Source organism: Callorhinus ursinus, unplaced genomic scaffold (assembly GCF_003265705.2).
Source record: "Callorhinus ursinus isolate GAN/ISIS: 27379988/994484 unplaced genomic scaffold, GSC_fseal_2.0 scaffold4, whole genome shotgun sequence".
Lineage (NCBI taxonomy): Eukaryota > Metazoa > Chordata > Mammalia > Carnivora > Otariidae > Callorhinus > Callorhinus ursinus.
In genome coordinates, this window is record NW_027397066.1 from 4,257,431 (window position 1) to 4,283,179 (window position 25,749).

Sequence of the window (25,749 nt, forward strand, 5' to 3'; positions counted from 1 at the left end):
GATCCCCTCAGCCCTCGGCTGCCGCCGCTCTTCCGCCCGGCCGCCGCCCCCCCGCCGTGCAGCCGCCGCTCCTCGAGCTCGACGCTCGCCCCGCTGCCACTCCTCGGCCGCTAGCCCGCCGGCCGCGGGCCCCGGAGCGGCGTTGCCGGCCCTTTTCCCTCCCGAGGGCCCGGTGGAGCCGCGAGGGGAGGGCTGAGGGGATCTTCGGGTCCGCCCAGCCCCCGTGGACACCCGCCAGGGGCCTCCGTACCTGGTCGGCTCCACCCGCGGCCATCTTGGAAGTGGGAAGCGGCCGGGAGGGGGAAGGGGCACGAGCGGGCAGGGACCAGGCGTGGGGAGCCGAGCGGCGGAGCGCATCGATGGGCGCCCCTGCCCCGGAGCAGGTGTGCCGGGCGGACGGGCCCGGGCCCGGGACGTGCGGCCCGGAGAACGTGGGATCGGCGTCATCCCGGCCCGGCCTTAGTCTCTTGATCTGTAAAACGGGCTTTTCTGGTAGTTCTGCTTTGTCGAGCTGTTTCACGGTGCCTAGCGCCGTAGTTCCACACTTGGCTGCACTTTAGTGTCGCCTGAGGATTTTGAAAATTCCGACGCCCATGCCACGCCCCAGCCCCATTAAATCACAGCCTCTGGAGGTGGGACACAGTTTGGGCCGGGTCTGTGGTAAAAGCCGTCATGCAGAGTGGGAGATGAGGTCGCTGGCCCTGGGTCCCAGAACGGGGCCGGAGCAGAGGGGGGTCAGAAGCCAGGTGCCCCGTCCGGAACCGCCTTCCAAGACCGGGCGAAGCCCTCCTTCGAGAATCTAGGCTCCTGGGGCCAAAGCGGGTTTATCTTGTGTACTGCTGTGTTTCCTGGGCCTGGCACGTAGTTGGCACTTAAATATCTGCTGCATTGTTATATTCGGGGGACATCAAGAGCAAAGACTTCAGTGGCTGGGACCCGGGCGGCCTAGGGTGCTCCCACACTCGGCTTGGAGCCCTCGGGGCTGTCCGTGGCAGAATTAACCAGAGAGGAAACGTAAGAGAGACGGATCAGCTGAATCTGAAGGAGGGTTTGAATTGGCAGAGCAGTCAGGGACAGGAAGGGTAATAATGTCTCCTACACAGAGTATCTGGAAGACTGCAGTGGAAGATGAATTTGTCGGGGCCAAGGTCATTAGTGTTGGGCCAAGGAACCCCTGGCTTGTTTCTCCTGCCTGCGTCCTTGGTCTAAAAACTCCTGTGGGGCACCGGGGTGGCTCAGCCGGTTGAGCACCTGCCCAGGGTCCTGGGATGGAGCCCTGCAACAGGCTCCCTGCTCAGTGAGGAGCCTGCTTCTCCTTCTCCCGCTCCCCCTACTTGTGCTCTCTCTCTGTCAAATAAATAAATAAAAACTTAAAAATAAAATGTCTTCAAAAAAAAAAAAAACCCTTAGGCCCTATTAGTTATGATGGCAGGAGGGGTGAGAAATAAAAAGGCAATCTCTTAAGACAATATATTAACATCCCTTACAGTGCTTGGTGCATAACAGAAGTTTTACGAATGCTTACATTTCTGGTTGATTTTAAGGAACAAATGCTGGGTCTCCTTCAAACTCCAAACATGCCTTCCCCTGCTTATTTTAAGGAAACACTAACAGGAAAGTACAGACTTGCTTCGGGCCTGACTTAATTAGCAACCTAATAAATAGGATTACTAAGTCTGCCCTTACAGTGTTCCTCGCAACGCCCCCAAATCCCCTCCTGCTCTCATTCTGAGTCTTAAGGTTTTAAAACCCTACAATGACTAGGAACCATTGTTCTGAAGCCAGAACTAAAAAAATAAAAATTATGGCCCACAGATTTACATGTGGCGCCCCCTGTCTGCCTTTTCCTCACCCTCTCCCCATCCTGCCACGCACCCCCAGTTCCCTGCCCCGGCCCAGAGTCCCCCTCCCTGGGGCCCGTCAATCACTTACACCCTCAGTGAGCCTAACAATTAAAAATGCAAGGAACGAGATAAGCTGTGTGGGCGCCTGCACCCGTCACCTGTGAGAACCCGGGCACCTCCCAGAGCCCATCCGTATATATTTTAGGGTGGCCCGTGCCATGTCCCAGCCCTGCTGCCTCACTGCTGACTGCCTTGGCAAAGCCATCCAGCCTCCCCCATGCAGACTGAACCCTGAGATCCGCAGAATGATTCTCAGCCTAGTGGTTCCTTTAAGGGCTGCAAAGCCATTGCTTGAAGTAGACGAGCACTGGCCGTCAGCTCCCTTGGCTCAGTCCCATGCCCAGGACTGGCTGACCCGTCCTTGGCTGTGTCCAGAAGCCTTTCCCCATCTACCAGGTTCATAGCACCTCCACCACCCAAGTTGTGTGAGGATTAAAGACAAAGTAAGTGGCAGTGATGGTTAAATGTAAAAAACTGTCTGGCTTTGTCAGTTTCTGGCATGTCTGGGGAGCTCTTGGCACCTCCCCAGTAATATGGTTTAGAGAAAGTGTGTTGGTCAACCCGCCGAGGTGAGGGGGGATGTGGGCCTCCTCAGAGAGCCCACGGAGGGACTTCAGGCCTGACCTCCGAGCCTCCCTGGGCTTACTAAGCAGGAGGAGGTGCCAGACACCCACAGAAACCACCCCTGTACCAGCCCCGTGCTGGACCCTGGCCACACCAGGGTGACTGACCGCCCACAGTTCCTGCCCTCACAGATCCCCAGTCTCGAGAGGCAGATGGACATGTCACCTCACCAATTCAGCCCCATCTCCTTGCAAGGAAAATGATTCGCTGACCAGATGCAGACCCCAGAAGGGTCATAAGCACAGCGTCAGGACCCTTACAGATCCTCAAGCCCATCCCTCAGAGGGGAAACTGAGGCCCAAAGGGCAGATGGGGTAGGAGGTGGGCACAGGATGAGGCCAGAGGCCTCTCGCCCGGCAATACCCCTTTGCATCTCTCCTCGGGAGATATGGGGATCTAGTCTCTCAAACACACATTTTGCCCCTGACTTTGACGCACCCAGCCCCCGAATGTGAGCTCCATAAATATCTGTTGAGTGGATGAATAAATGCTGCTCACCGTTGTACCTGTACCTGGAGCCATCCCAGGCACCCTGTGCCATCCTGGCTGTTCCACCCCATTATCACAGTCAAGCCCCACAACCTGCCAAGCTCGCACAGTGACTTGGATTTTGCAGGTAAGGAGACAGGCGCTGGGCAGTGAGGCTGCCCAGTCCAAGGGCCCACAGCGTGTTTTCCACTGCCCAGACAGAAGCCCTCGGCCGCTCGCCCTCCCCCCCATCTTCCTTGTCCCCAGCCCCTGTTTGAGCCACCAGGGCCAGACCATCCCCATGGGGCAGAGGCAGAGCGCCCAGCCCTCATTTATTTCCAAAAGTGCTTCCCCGCAGCCCAAGCGTTTTCAGAAATCCACCAGAAAACTCATCCTTTCTGCCTTTATTCCTTGGAGGGCTACCTCCTTCACCGCGGACATGGGAGTGCTCGCTTTCTGGAAATGCCTGGAATTTGGGGTTCTCTTGTTACTTCTGGAAATTAAGCAATATAATAAAAGTAAAAAATAAAAAAATAAAAGCAGAGGCAGGGGTAGCCCGGCAGAGCTGGAGGTCAGGCTTCCCACAAACTCAGCCCAGAGAAGACAGCCAGAGGCGCAGAGATGGAAGAGCGAACCACCAGGGAAGCCACCACAAAGCCTCTGCACTTGGCTTCAAGAAGTGGCCCTCAGACCCTCACACCAGAGCCATCAACTGGCATTTTACTCCCAGTTTTAACAGGTGCACTTACCTGTCTCCTACCTGCACTAGGTTCAACTCACTGAATGCAGGGAGGCAGATCTTCTCGTAGCAACACTTTCATGAGCGAAAGCTCCAGCAGAGAGGGAAGCGAAAGAAAAAAAGTGTAACACACAGAATCTCCTCAGTCTATTAATACACTTGAAAGGAGCTAGCCGTAGAAAGTTACCCCAAATTTCAGGCAAAGAGTATTGTAAAAAGATATTCACCGGTGTTATTTGCAATAGTGAAATGGACATAACGTACATGTCTGATCATAGGGGAGATTAAACAGAGAGACTCACAGGCAACCATTAAAAAGTGTTTATTATAGCACAGACGAAATGCTTAAGTTGTAAGAGTGATACTGAATTTTAAATAAAGTATAAGCAAAGAAAATGGAATATGCATCATCCACAGGCATGAACAGGAAGAAGTAACACTGAAATGAGTCTCAGAACACACGACTGATTCTGTCCCTATATATTTTTGAAACTTAGATTTCCCCCTGACAAGGATATGCTCTGTTTATAATGCAGATGGGCTAGGATGCTCACTGAGGGGTAACCGGCAGACCGAGAATCACAGTAAACCGTCCGATGAGGGCTCTGAGCCTGGGGCCCCGTGCCTGGGGCCCCTTCTTACTAAAGCCCTTAAGCAAAGCAAGCACAGATCCGTGCTCACGCTCCAAGAGGTTAGGGATCCGTGCACAGCCAGGCAGCACAACAGAGCCGCGTGGCCGTGGTCTGTGTGGCCCACCCTCTGTCACAGCGTCTCTAGGCACCCTAGTGACCCTACGATGCTCCTCTGTTGCCCCGTTTCACTGGGCATGCTTGAACCCAGGTGGATCTGGCCCAGAATCAAAGGTCACTCATTCCCAGAGCATCCCAAGTAATTGGCTGGACCAAGTGAGTTATAATGAAACCAACAGACCCTCAGATTTAGGGAATGCATGGCCTTGCCAGGGGCGGGGGGAGGAGGGAGGGAGACCCGGGGAACCCTGTGGCCTCCGGCTTACTGAATCTTAAGAGGGGCTGGAGGCCTTAAAGGCTCTAGGTATAAAGGAAACAGTGCCTGGGGGCAGCGCTCCCCGTGCATGCACACCACAGCAGAATGTTCCAAATAGCTGTGTTTTTTAAAGGATCATCCAGTTGCCTGCTGCTGTCACCCTCAGAAAGCAAAGCCTGGTTTAGAAGCTGTGGGGTCTGGGCCCACGTAAGAGCTGCACGAGGAGGGCAGGGGAGGGCAGGGGAGGGCGGGGAGGGGGAGGGAGGAGGAGCTCCTTCCCACACGTGATGATCTCTGTGGGGCACCCCTCCTGGCCACACAGGAGGTTCTGTCACTGCGTCTGAGGTCTGTCCAGGTTCACAGAACTACCTGGGGTTGTCCTCGCAAATGAGCCTTTGCCCCTGCTCTGCCCGCTACCCAGAACTCCCAGACGCCCTTCTTGCTCGGATTCCTGGTCCCTCCGGCGGGGGGGCTCCCAACATTACCCCAGGCGCCGCCAGACCCACACCATCCCCACCCCGATTATGCCTGTGTTGACGCCCAGGCCACCCTCCCAGATACCCTTTTGCCTTGTCGGGTCTCCATACAGGCCTCAGGTCCCCAGCAGGCAGCCCGGGACCCACCCCGAGGAGGGCAAACAGCAAAGCCTTACCGCCTCCTGCACCGTGGATGCGTCCACTCCCATCATCCTGGCACCTGCCCGTGTCACAGAGAGGAAACTGAGGCTCAGACAGGGGGACCTTCCAGCCCAAGGCCCCATGGCAGCTAAGTACACAGGGAGGATGTGAACCCAGGCCCTCTAGCTCCAGAGCTCTGCTCTGGGCCGCTGTACCATATCCTGATCCTGGGGCGGGGAGGCCTCACACACGACTCACACCCCTCTGAGCCTCAGTTTGTTCATCTGTAAAATGGAGATGCCCATTGATCACCACATCCTTGGGCTCTTGGGAGGACTTGGGGAGATGTGGTCCCTGGAGAGACGGGGACTGGAGTGGGATCAGGAAGGAGCAGGTGGGGGGTGTGCGCGTAGGAGGGGGCACATGCAGCATCACTCTGAGGAGGTGAGTGGGTGGTTCCAGGGCGCATGGACTCGGGGCCATATTCTGGGGGACACAGAGGCCACCCAGCCTGCCTCAGCTCCCTATCAGGGCTCCAAGTGGATCTCTGAACCGAAAACATAGAAGAAGCACAAGAGGCCCCCTCCAGCCCCTCCCGGGGCTTATGCAGGGAGACCACGTATGGTGAGGAGAGAGACCCAGGCTCGGAGCCAGGAGACTCACACCTGAATGATGATGGGGGCGGTGCATTTAACACAGCTGGTGGGAGGCCCCGGGTCTGAAGGGGTGGGAAGGCCCCTGTCTCCACCACATCGGCCTGGCCCGGGGGAGTGAAGCTCAAGCTCGGGGTGACCCGTGTAAGGCGCGGACACTGATTTTATACCCGCCCCAGGAAGCGGGACCGTTTGAGAGTGCTGCGGGGGCCCCCTCCCAGTGCGGACTGGGTGCGAGTCTGCGTCCAGCAGGAGGCCCGCTCCCAGCGGAGGGCGAGAGGCCGGCCTGTGCCACCTCCGGCCCTTCTGACCCCACCTGGGCCCTTCAGAATGAGGCTCCACTGCTGAGCGAAAACCTCACGTTTCCCACTCCGGGCTTACTGATTTTGTTCTTTCGAACAGTTTTAATTAAAGATGGAAAGTGTCAAATCTACGCAAAGCAGGGGAGGGGTGCGGGCCCCCGCGTTCTGCCGCTCCCTGCTCACACCGCTGTGTCAAGTGCAGCTTGTATCACAGCTCGTCCCATGCCCATCTCCAGCACGAAGTTTTTCCCCGTCATCCTTCTGTCTTTTTATCGTGTCCAAATCAAGTTCCAAAGGCCACAAACTGCACTTGGTAGATAGATGTCTTACACCTCTTCTAATCGAGTTTCCCCTTCCTTTGTTTTTCCTGTGCCACATACTTGTGGGTGACACCGGATCGCTTATCTTGTAGAATTTGCCACCTTGCGGATTTGGCTGGTTGTAGTCTGGTGGTGGTATTTAACGAGCTCCCTCCTCCCTGCCCCCCATTTCCGATAAACTCAAGCAGTGGTTCTCAGCCAAGGGCGATTTTGCCAAGTCCTCTGAAGTGGGTCCCTTAGGAAGCTCTGAGTGGGGGATGGAGGCAGGGACCCATCTCGGGGTCACTCCCAGGGTCCAAATGTGTACTTCCTACACGTTCCATCAGGAGGGGATGGCTCGCCTCACCTTGAGTGAGGTCACCTTGCTGGCTTAATATCATCATTAGGGCTGCAGAATGGTGAGACCTGTTATTTTTAGCATAATGCAGTTATGACTTTAATGCTTCTTCACACACAGTTTACAAAGGGCTTTTCCATCCAGGATTAAACAGCCAAACTCACTGCTACGCTGGAGGCGGGCTGGATAATCTCTGAATGATTTTCTCCAGAGGAGGAGACGGGTCGGAGCAGGGAAGTGGCTTGCATTAAGACCCCAGAGATCAGCAACAGCACCTGGCTAAGCCCAGGCACGGTCACCTGCCCAGGGCCCCATTCACAGGAGTATAAGGAGCTCATCCAACTGTAGGGAAGGGAGGAAACTTAAAAGCTATAAAAGTTCTAGAAGAGTATTGTGCGTCAGCTGATTCTGAAATCCTTGTCCAACCTCAGAGACCCCTGTTGTACCCTCGACACAAATGGTGCTCGTTCACACCTCTCCACGCTCCCTGCTACCTCCAGGATGAGCCTTTCGCAAGAGCCATTCAAGGCCTCTCACAAACTGACCCCTGCAACCTCCCTATTTCCATCTCTTCCCGAATGACGGTGCCCACCCCAGCCATACCCACCTGGATGCTGCCAGCCAGACTCTGACAAACTAACCAGAGATTCTGGGATGGTCTGACCAGTTGACTTGGGCGGCCACTACAGAGGGAATTAGCACCTATCCACCACCCCATACGTGCAGGCACATTATTCCTGCTCAGCCTGGCGGTCGGTCTCGCTTTGCCAGTCGTACAGAGGAGGAAACTGAGGCTCAAGAGGGTGAATGGCTTGCAGAAGGCCACATGGCGGAAGAGCCAGGCGGTCTGGACCCAGCCCTGGGCTCCTCCAGCTGCCCCACGTGGCCTCCCTCCATCGGGCTGGTAAGTGGAGGCTCCCCACTGCACACCATCTGGTTTTCCAGGCCCAGGGAGGCCGTGCCCAGGCAGCGGCTTGCCCAGCTTTCTGGGATCTGTAGGCAGGCCAGAAAGCCAGACACTGCCACGGAGGAAACCATGTTGTTGTCAGCAGCCCATCTGCAGTGATGGGTGGAGACGGAGGCTCGGCCAGTCTCTATTCGCTCTGCAGGAAGGGCCACGCCCCCTCTGAGTGTGTGGAATCGATGGTCGTGGCTCCCTCCTCCCCGTGCCCTGCCCAGAGACGCCCTCGACCTTGGCAAGGCCACCCAGCTGGCCAGGGCAGAGCAGGGCCTCACCCACTTCACCCGGTCCTCCCCCCCCCACCACCAGCGTGTGGGCTTCCTGTGGTGTGTGGGTTGGTTGGGGTGGCGGCAGGGAAACTTGGGGGTTCAGATAAGGAAGAGTCTCCAGATGTAAAGAGCTGCCTGGACTTGGAGGCACGCCTTCCTTCAGGCCCCTCAAGAATGGCCGTGGCTCAGGTGGGCTGGAGAGATGGAAGAGGATGTCGTGAGAGCTTCCTTCCCACAGAACCAGGGCTGCGGGAGGTTTACTGATTTAGAAAAACAAAATTTATTACCAGCATCAGGGTTAGGGCCTAGCACATAGTACGATCTTGATACATATCTGTTGAATGAATGAATGTTTCCAAACCCCGTTTATGACCAAGGCCCAGAGACCTCCTTTCCTCCTAATTAGCAGCTTCGTGCCAACATGAACAAGACCCCAGCCCCCAAAAGACCCCAACCTGCAGTGGTCATTTCCACTGTGAGGACTCAGTAAGCTCAAGGCACAGACCAGTAGGCAATGAGGCTCCACTGCTTGCCAGCCTCGTCCAGGTAACAGCGTCACATGTGATGGCATTAAGTCTGGGGGAAGCATGTGCGAGTGGGGGGCCCAGGTTCAGCATGAGGAAGTCACCCAGAGTTCCAGGTCTCTCACTTCCTCCCCCACTCGGGAAGGGGAAGTGCAGGTGGGGGGTGGAAGAGGCAGGGAGGGGGAGCCCAGGACCCCCCAACTGCATGGAAAGAGGCTCGCCCAGCACCCTGGCTAGGGCCTTACGTGGTGGGGGAACTGCCAGGCAAATGCAGGCTCCTAAGGGTGGTCATGGAGACAGGTGCAGGTGTGGGGGAGGGGGCAGCATAAGCACAGGGCAGCGCAGGGCTCAGGGCCAGGTCTGCCACCGCTGAGTTCTGTTAGTTGGGGGTCCCTAATGTCTCCCTAATGTCTCTGAGAAGTTGTCAGGTCTGTGATCACTGGGCTGGAGTGAGGCGGCCTAGCTGGGGAGCCACAGGGCTGGGCTGTCCGTTATCGCTGGCTTGCAGCTTGCGGTTTGTGGGAGGCGGCCATGGGCATGTTTGACATTTGTGGCGAGCAGGAATTGGGGCCCCAGGTCTGTGAGAAGGGCCAGAGTCAAGCCCAGAAGGGAGCAGGACTTGCTCAAGGTCCTCAGTGACCCCTGTGAGCCCTGGGGTCGCTCGAACCTGGGGTTTAGGGCACTCAGGCTGAGGCTCCTTCGATGCTGCTTCCTCTTTAGCAAAGGGAGAATGTGCCCAAAGCCACCCCCGGGCTGGGCCAGTGGCCTCTCCCAGCAGGTCAGGCCCACAGTGGGCCCAAGTTCCCGTGGGGGCTCTGCCCGGGGGCCTGAAAGACAAAGTAGAAGCCACAGTGGTGGGAAGGTGGGCCCCAGACCCGGGAGTGAGGAGCCAGCAGCGGACTTGGTCTGGGGCCTTCGGCACAAGCTGGGGCAATGGACAAGCCCGAATGGCCAGGAAGGACCCTGGTTGATGGGCTCGCAGTCGATGTGCTCAGGCTGAGGGAGCAGCAGGGTCAGAGCAGGGGCCCCTTGGGGGCCGGAGCTGGCTTCCAGGACTGGCTCAGGACGCAGGAGCGTGTGGGGACAGAGAGAAGCATGTGCAGGGGCAGGGGGAGGGGAGCCAGAGGGGAGGGCGAGGCGCACTCTGGAGCTTGTCCTCGGGCCGGGGAGGAGGAAACCTTACCTGTCACCAGCCGTGCCTGAAATGCACACCCAAGGTCACAGGGCTGGGGGACGGCCGAGGACCAGCTCACCTAACCCCCCTCATCTGGAAGCTGAGGGCGGTCGTCCCCATCTGTGACTGCAGGATGGGTTCGGGGGAGGCCAGGGCCTCCTGAGTGGCAGGCCAAAGGGAGGGGCCTCTCCCACCTCCCCAGACAGGCCCCGAGAGATCCCCTGGACTGTGACACAAAGTGGCAGGCCCAGTCTGACTGAGCTGCAGCAGGCCATGTGCCTGCCCCCTTACGCCAGACTCGGCTCTGAGGGGACACCCGGTTGTGCCGTGGCCCCAGCCACTGCCCCCTGGCCCAGACACCACCTGGAGCTGGAGCCGGCCAGGGCAGCTGGTTTCCTGTCTGAAGGGGGACAGTGTGACCTCCCATCAGGGAGAGGGCAGGACTGAGCCAGCCACATGGCCATGGTCAGCACCCAGCTGCACTGGCCTCTGCAGGGCCTGACCCCGAGGCTCTGCTACGCCCCCCTTTGCCATCCCCCACCGTGCAGGGGGAGAAGAGGGAAGGAAGGGGCAGCCTGCGGACGTGATTTTTCTTCTGAGAGTTACCAACTGGGGTGCAGCAGCTTCTCCTTTGCACTTCCGGCTTTGCTTCTTTCCTGGGCGCACCCCCAGGACGGGACCGTGTCTCCCCGACTCTGCGTTCTGGCTGTGCTATTTTATCTTTACAAACCTACCCTCCAAGAGGTCCTGTTACGATCTCTGCTTAGGCGGACTTCAAATCTTGGCCCCACCTCGAAGCTCGCGCGAGACTGCAGGGAAGTGCCTCAGTCTCTTCCCATCTGTAGAGCGGGCAAATGCACCTACTTCACGGGGCTGTCCGTTAACACGACCCGATGCCTGGAAGGATGCCCGCTGTTCTTGTTACTAGCAGACTGGCGGACACCATCCACGTGTTAGGTGGTGAGGTCACTGCCAGTCACTGCTAGTTCAGTCCAGTGAGGCAACTGTCCCTGGCGATCCTCTTTCCCCACACCAGTGACGCAAGGCTAGTGGCAGGCTCTCAAGCGGGGGTGCCTTTCCCGGCCTCTGTGCTCAAAACAGTGCGGCCGGTGATGCCGCCCAGCCGCCGGCTGCTCTCAAGAGAAACCCCAGGCTGGGCGCCCCTTTCTGTTCCTGGACGGCGGAGCAGGTGTGGCCCCAGGCACGCACAGCCACCAGAGCAGCAGCTCAACACTCTTTTACAGAGAGGGCTTTAGGGGCGCCTGGGCGGCTCAGCGGGCTGAGCGTCCGACTCTTGATTTCGGCTCAGGTTACAATCTCAGGGTGTGACATGGAGCCCCACAATCGGGCTCTGCGCTCAGAGGGGAATCTGCTGGAGATTCTGTCCCTCTGCCTTCAACCCCTCCCCAAAATAAATAAATAAATCTTTTTTTTTAAAAATAGAGGGCTTTATACCCCTTTGGTTGAGAAGCACCTAGCCGTGATGTCACAATTCCTGTGGACAGAGCTGAATCTCCAGGTGACCCTGTGCACAGAGCAACGGTCTAGTGTGGGCACCGGTAAGCAAGTAGGCTGACCACAGTCAAGGTGGCCCCAAGGCACACCTCCCGTGGACAACCTATCAAACCAGAACAAGGGACCACCTTGCTGCACGAACACCCTCCAGGCCTGTCTCAGGCACTTCCGGGAGGGGAGCTCCCTGTCCAACTCCAACTGGGCACTGCCGCTATACCCAGGAAGACTCGGGCCACGCCTAGGCAGTCAGCGATTATAACACACCGAGTTGGGGTAGCTGGCCAACTAGCCAGGAAAAAGGGAGGCTGAATCCTTAAGGCTCACTCCTCGTATATAATTTACATGCTTCAAAGACCAACTCGACAGGGGTGCCTGGCTGGCTCAGTCGGAAGATCACGTGACTCTTGATGTCAGGGCCGTGAGTTCGAGCCCCACATCGGGCAAAGAGCTTACTTAAAAAAAAAAAAAAAGAAAGAAAAATCTACATGAAGTAGATGGGTTCTAGAAACACAGAAGTATATGCTCTTATACTCTTTCAAGGTGAAGAAAGCATTTAAAAACATGCACACACATCCCAGAAACCATTAAAAAAATAAAAAACGGATAAAACAACACTGAAATGCTTCTGTATAGAATCCACTTGTCCTCTGCCCCAGATGAAAGACAAATGCTAACTGGAGAAAGTACTTGCCTGAAATAACCAAAGCTGAGGACCAGCTTACAGATGGTGAGAGAAAGGATGTCCGACTTCCAACAGAGGCCCTGAAGGACCTCCTGGTCCATGTGATGCTGGAGCCTCATGGGTGCAGCAGGCATCCACAGGCCGCAACCCCCTCAGGAGTGACTGTACAAGGACACCCAGGTTTACAGGTGTCCACACAAGGGCTATGCAGAATACTGACTACACAGAAAAGGGACATTCTACACGCGGATCAGTGAGGAACCTACTACATCTCTAGAACAGAATAATACAGCTATAAAAACTTACATACAGGGGCGCCCGGGTGGCTCAGTCAGTTAAGCACCTGCCTTCGGCTCAGGTCACGACCCTGGGGTCCTGGGATGGAGCCCCACGTCCGGCTCTCTGCTCAGCGGGGAGTCTGTATCTCCTTCTCCCTCTAACCCCCACTCGTGCTCTCTCTCTCTCGAAATCTTAAAACAAACAAACAAGAAACTGAGGCAGGCCCATAGTCACAGCCATGAGAAGACGTCTGCATGAAGCCGTGCGTCTGAAGTCCGGAAGAGCAGGGGAGCACGGCCCAGAGACAGGGTGTGCTAGTTGGACACACGCTCGGCGGGATGTCTAGAAGGCGCTGGGCACGGACGGGAGCAGCCACCAGCTCCGGCGGCCGTGGCAGTGCAGAGGAGTTTTCCCATATATATATATATATACACATATATATATATATTTTTTTTTTTTTAAGATTTTATTTATTTGACAGAGAGAGACACAGCGAGAGAGGGAACACAAGCAGGGGGAGTGGGAGAGGGAGAAGCAGACTTCCTGCGGAGCAGGGAGCCCGATGAGGGGCTCAATCCCAGGACCCCGGGATCATGACCTGAGCCGAAGGCAGACGCTCAACAACTGAGCCACCCAGGTGCCCCAGTTTTCCCTTATATTTTAAAAACACACTAATGTCTTTTTCTACAATGAACACCGATCCTGTTAATAAATTTTTTTCATAAGAAAAAGATAGAAGTTTTGTCTACACCTATGGACAAAAATGCTGTGTTCTCTGCAGGATTCAGATAGGAGCTAGGGTTGGAGTGGGGGAGCGACTTGTTTATCAGCAGGACCCTCTCCTCCTTTTCCAGCAAAGCAGAATGCCAGCATCTTGAGCAATGCCTGTGAGAGCTAAATCCCTTCATCTGGAATGATGTGACCTGGGCACTTTCTATCTTCTCCTGACCCAGGTCCTTAAGACAAGGCTGGGGCTCGTTACAAAAGATTCTTTGCTATGATAAACAAAGACAACCAACTGTTTTTCGAAATTTTTATTTGGTGTTAACTCCACAAGAAAACAAAAAATCAGTTACTCTGGTGTACGTAAAATCAGAACAATACAACCACGGGGAAAAAAATCTCAGCCCAGGAATGGAAAACGGATACTTCAGTGCTACAGATATGCAATGCGCTTCATACCACAGGGCGTTTCAGCGTTTTGCCAACTTTTTAAAAAATGCTTTTTCTTTGTGATCATCCATTCACAAAACTAAAAACCACACTTTCAACTCTGTTGCTGAAAGCCTCTGGGCTTCAGCCACTTAGCTATGAAAACAAATAAATACATAATCTGGTAATCCCCTTGCCCATTTATAACCCAACCCCTTTCCCCCGTGGAAGGTGCACCGTCTTCCGGCCAGTGCGGGAGGAAGTCGGTGCCTCTGCCACCTGGAGCCCTGTCTTGATAAAAAGCAGCTGTCCAAAATCAACTGAGCTAAAGGTTGTATCTGAAATATATTTATTTGGTCTCTGCTACATAAGCAACGATTTCTAGAAGGATCGTCACTGTAGTGATTTTAGGAATTTACAACTTCCAATTCTTTTTTGCCTTTGCTGTTAAATTATATTTCAGTGCAGATGCTAATCACTTTTTAGGAAGCTCCGGAAGAAAGAAAAATACATAAAACCTTATAAAGTCTGTAAATAAATAACAGCAACATAAACCTTGCACACACATACACACACACCTGCACACGTACACACGTGCACGCGCGCGCACACACACACACACACACACACACACACTTTAAAGTGTCTTAAGATGTGCTGTGTAAGAACAAACCCTGACATGTGGTGAGATCCAAGCCGACCGTCCAGCAGGTTTCTCATGGTGAGGACACACACAACCCGGGGTGATTCCACAGCCTTGGAGTTGTCTGTGTTCTCAGTTACGACACAGGCAACCACACCTGGGGCTCGAAGCAAACCAGGGCTTTCTCAGCCACTCCAGCCCCCGGCTAGTGAACTGGACAGGGTATGTACTACCTGCCAAGATTCGTGGCGAAGCTGTCTCGTCCACGTCAGACTTCTCTGCCGTTCCTGGTGTTACAGACACGCTAAACTGATTTTACACATTAGGTTTTGTTTTTTTAAATAGGAAAACAATTTGGTTTCACAAACACCGCTCCTCGCAGCTCCACCTGCTGCCCGCTGGCGTGAAAACCCGAGGTGGCGGCCATCCTGAGCGGGCAGGACTTGTAGGAGACAGACTGACGGCTGGGCCCCCGCGGGAAGCGGGAAGCGGGAAGCGAGTTCCGTGAAGCCATCACAAAGGTCTGGGAGAAAGCACGTCTCTGCCCGCCCCCAGCCCACCACACAGAACTTGCCCAGAACATTCTCTCCAACACAAAATGCGATCTAAGCTCGACCGAATCACGGCCATGACAGCAGCTGGCTGTTGCAGCCAGGGCTGCTTCGGGGTGACGAGGTGGCCTTTACTGCATGTCAGACGTTTATAATTTTGAGTTCTGGAGGCTTCGATTCAATGGAGGTCACCAGAAAATCATAATTTGCAACTAAGACCCTCACCACGAGTAACCCTGAAGGGGTGTTTTGGCGTAAAAGTAACCGCAACGTAAGAACAGGCTGGGGGTACGCTCTTGCCCCACTCGGCCTCCTCTGCTACCCCACACCCCAAAAGCCTTGGCTCCTCCAGTTAGCAAGAAAATCACAAACCACAGTATCTTCCATGATACTCGAGGGGGGGAGAATCCTAAGAGAGAAAACACAGTATTTTGTAAGTCTCTAAAAGCACACCCTTGTGGTTCCTACGTCAAATGTACATGAGATCTGACCGAATGAAGACCGTGGATGAGTCACCCATGCTTCCCTCTTGCCTTGAGAAAGGCCCCGATCCATTGCAGGGGTAGGTATTTATATCCCAGTTCTGAGAGAACAAAGCCTAAAGGTTCCAAAGCTCAAGTCTCTGGAGAGCAGAAGTGGTTGCGGACACCGCGGAGCTAAGGTGACAGTGACCGGGCTGCAGCTGGAAGGACAGACAGCAACTGCAGTCAAGATGCGGAAAGCAGGGATGCTTCTAGACAAGCACATGCACACCCATTCTTGATTGGACAACACAATCTAGTCTATTTCAAATAGCCAAGAATTCAACAGCTTGGAAAACAAAAAATCTTCAACAGGATAGCTGTCCTCAACTCTAAAATAAGCAAGAAGAGAAAGATAATTGCTGATCTGAATCAGTTAATTGAAGAAGAAACCTAAGTTGTTGCTTTAGATTAACAGGCCTCACAAAAGGGTAATTTGCCATCACATATCACTCTCAAAAAATAATCTGTACTACTCTGCAGGATTAGAGATGAGTTCGAGAAAAGAGCTCTTCTTCGCCAGGGTCCGCCCACTCGCCTCCGCCCTCCGAGCCAGAGCCCTCCGAGCCGGAGCCGGCGCTGGAGTAGATCTTTCTGCGGAAGCCACTGGATTCTGCTCCGGCATCTCTCTCTCCGGCACACCTTGCTTCATAAACAGAAGACACCTGGGATTAAAGGAACAGTTTTCAACAGATCAAAAGCCAGACTTTTTTCCAAAAGGGCTACATGAAACACTCTTGATATACAGAGATCACACGGCAAATCGCTGGCTTTCTTGGCAGAGCTAAAGAATATGAAGAGTTGCACTGCTTCAGAGCAAACCCAACCACCTCTCCTCCGTGATCCATAAAGGGTCCCAAATCCTAATTCTGTATGTTCAGTTCAGTCCCTGGGACAAAACGTTCCACGTGTGAGGGCTGCACAAAACCAATGTCTAAGGCCTGGCCACAGCTGGGGGCTGGGCTGAGCACCGGGAACCCCAGGGAGGTCAGCACGGCCGTGCCCTCCCCGGGCTCGCCTTCCAGGAGAGCCCACAGCAAGCCGACCAACCAACACAACTGCACGCTGCGGTGTAAACCAGGTGATGTGGCGCAGACAGGACACACACACGTCATACAGCTGCGACAGGGAAGGGAGTTCTGAGAAGCATCCTCACCTGAAGGCTGAGAAGCAAGCCTTGTGCAAGGTACAGCCAAGAGCTTGCCTGGGAGCCTGGGGGCCGGGCTTCAGGACTGGAGTTCTAAAAACTCTTTACTGTGTGGGATTGTCCCCCACACACCAGATGGTCAGCATCTCTGTCCCCCAAGGACACTGAATGCAAATGGCAGCCCCTCCCTCGTCACAGTAACTACCAGTGCTCCCCAAACCCAGTCAGAGTTATTAGCAACACCACTCTCCCCCCTCCATAGCAATTAGTAATGCTCCCCCTACCCCTGAAGTGATTAGCAAAGACCCCTTCCCCCAGAGTGACCAGAAACATGCCACCCCCACCAGCCAATTACAGTAACCAGCGACATCCCCCCACCTCCCTGAGTCACAATAACGAGCAATGTCCCCACCCCCCAGAGTAACCAGCACGCCCCCAGTCACAGTAACTAGCAAAACCCCCCCCAACAGTAACCAGCACTCCCCAGTCACAAGAACCAGCAGCACCCCCGCCCCCTAGTCACAGGAACCAGCAACACCCCCATCACAGAAACTAGGAACACCCCCATCCTCAGAGTACCCAGCACCCCCCAGTCATAGTAACAACACCCCCCATTTCCAAATGGCAGCAGCATCCCTGGTTGGGACCCCAGAGGCAGAAGCAGAAGACAGCCACAAGGACGGAGGGGAGAAGAGAGGATGTGGGGCCGGAGGCACGGGGCAGCAGAGCCACACAGGGCCTTTCTGGGCAAGGTGCAGTGACGGAAGGCCACAGTGGTTAAGAGCGGGAGTCGCCGAGTCCCAGCTGAGACACACAGCTCAGGTCTGCACGGCCTCAGGCGGGAGGTCCCGAGTCTGTGCAGAATGGCACAGGGACGGCACCCGTCAGGTGTTGGGAGGACCCGCGAGGGGGCGCTCAGCCTGCACAGGGTGCGGGAGACGGGAGGAGGGGGAGGGGCGACGGCTGACAGGCGGGGCGGTCAGGGGCCCGGGGCCAGAGAGCGGCTCCCAGGCGTGGGTGCGGCAGCAGGGTATGCTGCGGGGCACCATTCACCAAGGGGGGAAAGACCGGGCTGCGGGTGCTAACACCCTAGGGTGCTTTGGGGGAAAAGTCCTCACAGGACCTGAGCTGACACAGAGGAGAGAGACACGTTTCCTTTGATTCGGCCGCCTGCCTGCCTGACGGGAGCTCAACGGCCTGGTGGGGAGGCGGTGGTACAGAAACTGAAAGCGGCCTGGGGCCAGGGCTGAGACCAGAGTGCCACGCTGGGCGTGGTGAGGGCACAGGACGGTGGGGTCCGTCCGTCTGCTGAGCGCACCCGAAGGGCTCCCTGCTGGTGCCCACCCAAGGGCTTCTGAGGGAGTGACAAGGTCCAACTGGTATGCAGAAATTCCCTGTGGCAGCACTGGGATGGACGAGGGTCGGGGCGGGGGAGCAGGAAGCCTTGGTAGTCAGCGGATGGGGTGGGAGGCGATGCAGGCGGAGGCTGAGGGCCATGGAGCCGGTTGACCTGGGAAGGCGGGTGGGCGGAGCTCCCAGGGCTCCCAGGCTCCAGCCTGAGTGGCAAGGGGGTGTGGCCGTTAGTAAGTTAGTAAGGAGGACAGTCCACTTACCCTATTAAAATCTAACAGACGCTCTTCGTTACTGGGTATGTCTTTACCATCTGGACACTCTTCTATACCATTCTCTCCCTTGGCATTTGTATAACATTCTTAATCATTTTGAATGGAGAAGGGAAAAGAGGGAGAGGGGGGGAAATTTCATTAAGACAAGGTTATGAAACAGACATTTTTGTTTCCTTTTTTGCTGAAGTCAGATCAGTCAGGTGTACCAACCCTTTGGAGAAGTTAAGTACTCAGTAAGAGTAGACCCGGGCACCACCAGCCAAGCCAGTATGCACGAGCAAAATACTAACACACTGCTGATCGAGTTTTTAAAAAATAGGCCGGCATAACCCACACATGCCTGTTATCCCAGCATGAGACATTCATTCAACAAACACACATTCACGCCTGTAGTGGGGTAAGCCCTCGGAACACAGGCCCAGGCTCTCTAGAGCATACGGAGGGAGACAGCCGATGCACCGTGTGTGTTCATCTAACGACCAAACAAAGGGACTGCAGACGGGGAAGTGCAGCGGGGAAGACAAAACAGGGTAACCACCTCATTCGCTCCCTCCCAAGTCAACACCGCACTAAGTACATCTTTCCTGTGTCTGCAGAACAGGGAAGAAAAAGGAGGCTAGTGGTTTGAGTAGCGGCCCACAGAAGGGGATGGAACTGGAAGCTGGAACTGGAAAGAATCAAATAAATCATTTAGTGCAAAGGTTCTCAGCCCTGGGAGCTTCACTGAAGCCAAGTCTGCGAGCCCAGGTCCCCAGATGAGATCCTGACTGAGCTGGTCTGAAAAGCTCCCAGGTGATTCTGATGCGCAGCCATAGCTGACCCCCACCAGTCTTAACCCAGACCAGCCCCCCACGCAGCTGCAGACACAGTGGTGAGAGAGGAGACGGCCGGGAGGCCCGATGTGGACCCTGGCTTTGAATCACTGTGTGCAAGTCCTGTAATGCCCCCAACTGAGCATCTGTTTCCTGTTGCCTGAGGTCCAGTTACCACGAGGTGTTCAGTGAGAGGACATGCTACCCACGCGTGACACCGGACAGGACAGGACTGACACTCAGTGACCGCTGTGCCCTCCTACCATCAGGTGCTGGCCACATCATATTCTCCATGATCTTTAGCTCTGCCTGCCTCAGGACCTCGAAGTTACCAGCTCAGGTTCATGAAAATAACCCAGGCTCTGGGACTACAGAGACATTTTTACAAATACAGACAGTGGAGACACAGAAGGTCTGGTCACTGCCCCGGGCCTACCAGCTGGCAACAGAGGCCCCGGACTCCAGCTCCGTTGCCTCCCGAGCCCTTTACTGTTATCTATACAGTTTCCCTGCAGGGCTTTCTCGGTAAGACTAAAATAACACCCACACACTTACAATGAGCCTTCCAAATGTTCAGAATCCAGTGCGTGAGCTTGGAGACTGCCACTCAGGACAGACCTGTCGTGGCATGGAGCGCACAAGGCCCTGGTGCTCCGGCTGCTGGCTTCCGCCGGACCCTGCCCCCCCCCGCACTCTCGTGTCGTTCCCCTTAGCCGAGCACACTGGGGCATACCAAATGCATCCTGCTCCCGCACCAGCCAGGGCTGCTGCCTGGGCACCACCCACTGCAGGTAGCCCCAAATGGCACAGGGCTTGTGTCCTCACTCCCTCCGCTTGTGCTGGGACATCAGCTCATCTGGAGTGTTCCCAGGGCCTGGCACAAGGCAGGCACGAGTGTATGAAGGCAGAGCAAGGCCGGCAGGTGGCAGAGTGCAGGGCTGGGGCTTCCAGGCCAGATGTCCACCCCGCTGCAGGGAGCCTGGGCAAGCCGCCTCACTCCGAGCCTCCATCTCCTGCCTTTACTGTGAAAAGGGATGGCCCTCCTCCTTCCTAGGGAGGCCAAAAGCTCCCAGGTCAGTCCCTAACTCGGAGCAGCATCTGCTTGCTATTAACCACCAGCCACGCTGGGAGTTTCGGCGGTGGAGACAAGAGACTCCAGTCACTCCTGCTGAGGAGGCAAGAGGCGACTCGTTTTCCTGGCCAACCTGCTCCTGAGACTGCACGTCCCCACCCCCACAGGCTGAGAGAGGGAGGCTCGTCCCGTCACCATCACAGGGCAACTGCAAGGATTTAATGCACAGTTGTGAGCTGAAGGTCACTCCAAAGCCTGGTTACCATTATCTACCACTGAGAGTTTCTCTCTTTGCCACTTCATAATAAAACAGCACCGTGCACTAACCATCCCTTACAGCACCAACCTGCGACTGTACGGAAACCAAGGACCCAGAGCTAAGGGTTGGGACTGACTCCTTACTAACGAATGATAGAAAACTAGACTAAACCCCCACAGGGACTGGTCTTCCTGACCCCAGGCACTGCCTGCTGCCACATCCCCCTCTCCCTCTCCCCCTCTCCCTCTCCCCTCTCCCCCTCCCCCCCCCCCCCCCACTCTCCCTCCCTCCCTCCCTCTTCCCCTCCCTCCCTCCCTCCTTCTCTCTCTCCCTCCCTCCCTCTGGCTGCACTACGCTGGGGCCCTCAGCCCCCCTTACCTGTATTCCAGTTAACTCATCAGTGACTGGACACTCACCGGGTGCACAGAATGGATCTACGTCAAGGCCAGATTTGTGCTCCCCTCACCCTGGCGCCTCCCTGGGCACTGAGTGCAGATAGCTACTGTAGAGCGCAAAGCTTCTGGCCACAGGAAGACAGTCTGGATACAAACCTGAACTTGACGGCTAATGCATGATTCTGGACAAACTGTCAAACCTGAGTCTTAGAGCTTCCTCATCTGAAAACTAAGGCTGACATCTCACAAGGCTATGGTGCAGCCTACGTGAAAGGAAAGATTGGGAGCACTCTCTAAACCACAGAAGGCAACCCAGATATTAGCTAATGGGAGAACAACAGGTCTTTAATAAATGAGGTTAAATAAAGATGCTAAAAACGAAGACTCCGCTCTATGCTCTCTTTCTGACCCAGTGAACCTCTGGGAAGGAGGAAGGCAGGCTCTGGGGAAGGCCTCTTGGGGCTCAGAGCAGAGAGAAGCAAACAGCCCCGCTGTGCCCCCAGTGGGGGAAGGCTGGGCTGCGGAGGGAGGCAGGCGCCGGCGTCCCGAGCACCGGAGCGCGCCAGGCTGGGTGGGCAGCGAGCGGCGAGGCTCCACATCAATTACAGACGAACCGGGAGACACGCCAGGCCCGTGAACGTGTGAATAGTAACTAATGGCATACATGCCCTTTCCAGCTCCAGCGGCAGAGACTGTCGATGCCACAGCCCAGGGCAGCCCGGGAGCTGGCAGCACGCCCTCCGCAGCCCTGACTCCTCCCCAGACTGCGAGAGTTTTTACAGCTGCTGGGCATGTCCTCCTGGGAGGCTCATAGACCCAAACCACCTTCACCCAATGTGCTACTGCTCTGTCTGCCCCCTGCCGGAACCCCCCAACCCCCTCCTGCTGCCCACGCCTCATGGAAAGTCACGCCCGAGGAGCCGGCGTCCTCAACAAGACCTCTCCGTGCTCTTCTCTCCCCTACTCCCCCCTGCAGGGCCTGAGACCAGGCCCTGACCCTGGGCCTCCCAGACAGCCGCGGCAGGGGCCCTGAAGCCCAGCTGCTAACCCCAGCTGTCCAACCCCTTCTCCACTCTGCTGCCAGAACTGTTCTAAAACGCACACCGGACCTGACACCCTCCCATTTGCCGTCTTCTCCACGGCCTTCCCCCACCTGCCTTCCCGGCCTCGGCTACAACCCAGCTGGGCCCAGCTGCCCGAGTCCGTCTTGCCCCGTGCAAGCTGTTCCTTTCACAGGGTCTGCCCTTCCCCCACCCCCCGGGCGGCTTCCTGAAGACGCCCCCACAGCTGATTACCCCCACCCCCCACTCCCCTCACGGTTCACTGCGATCCTGAACAGGTTCTGGCAAAGGTCGGTCCTGCCTTTGTGTATTTCCATGCCTTTCCCCGAGTCAGGCTCAGGGTGGGCCCCAGTCCTCACTCACCCCTGTCCCCAGCGCCTGACAAATGCTGGCTATACAAAAGCCTCTTGCTAAGTGCTTTTCGGACTGCTATTCATAGTGAAAGAACGTACTGCTCTTAATGAATTAGAAATCCGAATGAGTGGATGAACCAATGACCGAACACAGGCCTCCTTACCTTCACACTCTGATGCAGGAAAGAGAGGAGAGTACAAGGCTTTTTCCCACCAGGTCTGCTTTTCTTGACTCCTATTCATTCCTTGAACATCAGTGTTCAATACGGGAAACTGTTTAGGTTAAACAAATACAGAAAAAGTTTACAAACTTTCAGGATAAAGGAGAAAATTCAAACATCATTAACTAAGAACTACAAATCCAGGATTTTTTAAATTGATGACTTTTGTTTTTAATACTGTTCTAGACAAGGTGAATTTATTTTTTTAGATACTCTTTTTAAGTAATCTCTACACACAATGTGGGGCTCAAACTCACGACCCTGAGATCAAGAGTCACACGCTCCACTGACTGAGCCAGCCAGACACCCCAACAAGGTGAATTTAAAAAGCTAAAGTGTTGGGGCGCCTGGGTGGCTCAGGTCTCGATCCCAGAGTCCCAGGACTGAGCTCCACGTGGGGCTCCCTGCTCAGCGGGAAGTCTGGCTTATCCCTCTGCCCCTACCCCGCTCTTGTGCTCTCTCTCACTCTCTCTCTCTCAAATAAATATCTTAAATAATAATAATAAAAAAAAAAAAGCCAAAGTGTTCATAACATATAAAGAAAGTTTTTCTTAAGAAGGACTTATATTGGAAGTGGAGTGAAAATCTTTTTAAAAAACACAATAAAACCCTTACAAGGCAAAATATCCCCAATGAATATGCCCAGGCAAGGCAAATTTCTAGATTTGGGAAGTGCAGAAAAATAACGGGGTGATCCTAGGTCTCCACTGGTGTGAGACACTCCAGGGAAGAGAGGACCCTCTTCACCTTTACACCCTCGGGCAGGAGGGAATCAAAGACGAGAGTACGGGACGAAGGAAACCGTAGGCAGAGTTACAACCTACGTGTCTTTTTAACTCAACTACGTGCTCTGCTGAGAACCAAAGGACGTTGGGACTCAATCCAAATAAGGCCTGTGGATACTGCATGCGCCTACTGCTTCAGAAGCCATTTCACCGTGTGTTCAAGCTTAAAGCCTGAGCAGCTTTGGCAACCAACGACCTTCGATCCTCTGACGGGACTTTGTTCTTCTCTTACATGTAAACTGTCTTACGGGTCAAAGACTTTTTGATTCAATAATGTGTTTTTTATTATTTAACTAATGGGAAACACTTCCAACCTTCATTTTTCACTTAACCTAATTTTGCAAAAAGAAATACTCTCAAATTAGACACTGAAGGAAAACGGTACTGGGTACCCAGAGTGGCCAGTTCACCTTCACCGCGCTCTCCCCCAGCTTACTCCAAGGACAGTGGTCAGCACCCCGCTGATTTCATGCAAACGAAGCCACAACAGCCAAGGTCTACAGCTAGTTCAAGGAAATTAACTGCATCTGGCACCTAATTTCCAGAACCCCTAGACCTTTCCAGAAAGGCCCGGCCTGCTCTGCAAGGCGCACCTACTCTATGGGACGACAACTTAGTGCCGTGTGGGAGGAGCAAGAAGGCTCCCTGGACAGAGCAGCTGCCCCCAACCCCAAGGCACCACTGAAGGCAGGGCAGAGGCGGCTTGTTTGCACCTGCAAAAGAAAACGTCCCAGGCAGTTGGGGGCGATCAGTGTTTATTCCTGCGACCCCGTCCCCGTCCCGAGCCCAAAGGAGCGGGGGCAAGGGTAAGAAAGGGAGGGAGAGAGAACTCATTGCGGAGGGTGGGAAAGGGCCGGGAGAGCAGGCTGGAGGCGTCAGCACGAAGAGAGAGCAGACGAGACGAGACTGGAGCGGAGAGGCAGGAAGCTTCTTACGAGCAGGACTCCTGTCTTATTTACCCCTGCGCCTCCGGGCACAACGCGGGATGCTCAATGTCTGCTGGCCTGAAGAAAAGGCTCCACCTGCACGCGCAGGTCCGGGATTATCTGGCCCACCATCCTCCGCCTCCCCCGGCCCCCACCTCGGGCTGAAACCACGGTTAAAGTCATGCCAGTTTCTGCCACAGTTTTAGGAATTTTTCTGCTTCCTGCCCTTGAAAGTCAATCCCAAAGGCAGAGACTTCTTTGTCGTGTTCTTTGCTACACTGAATACACACTCAATGAACCTGCATTGTCTTAGGACGACATTCCAGTCCACTGTCTCCAACCACTAGTTGCACAGCAAAGATGACCATGCTTGGCTTGAATAACCTCTGCTGGATGCACGGATTCAACTTCTGGCCCACGGAGAATGGAGGGAAGGAAGCCAGACGAGGGCATGGCTGTGGGCAGGCCGGGCACCTCTGCCACTGTGCCGCTGTCCCTCTCCGACAGCTGCTTGGCTCGCTTTTGCACCTGCAAGCCCGTCCTCACATGGCACCTTTGCCGAGAAGCCTGCCCCGAGCCCCTGCTTCTTGCGGCAAGTCCTCCAAGCACCCCTTTGTGCTGCAGCCCTGAGCCAGCTCTTGGCCCCCTCCACGGCACTGGTACACCAGCACACCGCACACCGACTAATGGATCGCATGCCGCTGCTGAATGTGACCGGCCAGGGCAGGGCTCTGTGCTTGTCCCCGGCACCCAGACCAGCACCGACAGTAGGGCTCCCCAAAAATACTTGACAAATGAATGAAACCGTGAAAAAACAGGACACAAATTTAAGCCAGAAAGCCTGACCAGAAATGTTTTCAGCAAAAGATGGGATAGTCAGAAAGTCTTTATAGACACTGGAAGCTGGGTAGAGGCACCTCCCTGAACTCTTACTAAGTGCTCCTGGGTTTGGGAAGACAAAGGTCATTGGTGTTCCTCTTCGAGTTCTACCCTGGGAAGAGCATGGAAAAGGGGCCCTCAGCCACAGTCAGGTCCCACCCATCTGGGTCACAAGAGGAAAAGAAAGCCCATGTAGATGAAGAGCTGCCGAGGGCCACTGAGACCAACAAGGGACCCTGCGTGCCAAAGCAGAGGAAAGAACTCAGGCTCTGTCCCTGACGCTGGGCTCAGGCGCAGGGACTCCACCCCTCTGGGCCTACGTGGCCTTCACAGTCAGGGGGAGGGGACAGAAATCCATTGCAGAAGGTCACTGTGGGCATTCAGTGGGATAATGGTGACAGAGCAGAGTGGGCACAGCGCCTGGCACAGGGGGGCCAGGTACCACACTCCAAGGATGGCCCCCCACCCTCTCCACTCATCAGAGCCTTCTGATGCCACCGTACACCCTCTGCGGTTAAAACAGCCTCTTCTCTGGGACCGGACCGCAAACTCCTGAAGACAGCCCGAGCCTTCTGCTGCTCTTTGGTGCTCCAGATTATACGACACTGGGTCGGCAATAAGTCAATGACAAGGAGCACACTTACGCCACAAACTTACGCACAAATGGAACCCGAGGCACACTTTGCTTCTCCTCACCTTCCATTTTATATTTCACAAGGCACAACCTAACTGCTGGCAGGTGCCTCTTCGCCTTTGCTCATGCTGTTCCTTCTGCCTCGAGCGCCCCGCCTCCTCTCCCTTCTGCCCCAGGACGCTCAGGTGTGTGCAACAAGCCTCCTTCAACTCTGTCGGGACGGCTGCCTCTGGGCTTCCGAGGCATTCTGTGCTCACCTCCACCACGCCACCTCCCCTGATCCCTACAGTTACAATTGCCTAGATGCCCTAAAACATAAGGAACTGGCTATAGGCAAATC

At 55.1% G+C, this 25,749-nt stretch overlaps 1 protein-coding gene across 4 annotated transcripts in view; it reads right to left on the reverse strand.

Annotated features, from left to right (window-relative positions):
• LOC112835533 (TBC1 domain family member 14) overlaps positions 1–25,749 on the reverse strand; it is a 201,224-nt gene that overhangs the window by 103,693 nt on the left and 71,782 nt on the right. For 3 of the 4 annotated variants that reach the window (XM_073891398.1, XM_073891399.1, XM_073891397.1), the window contains exon 7: positions 22,129–22,237. In XM_073891398.1, coding sequence (XP_073747499.1) covers positions 22,129–22,237 — 109 coding nt within the window. Of the gene's footprint in view, positions 1–13,392; positions 15,906–18,000; positions 18,099–22,128; positions 22,238–25,749 lie in introns of those variants that run through there. The other variant, XM_025887047.2, reaches the window with a different exon arrangement.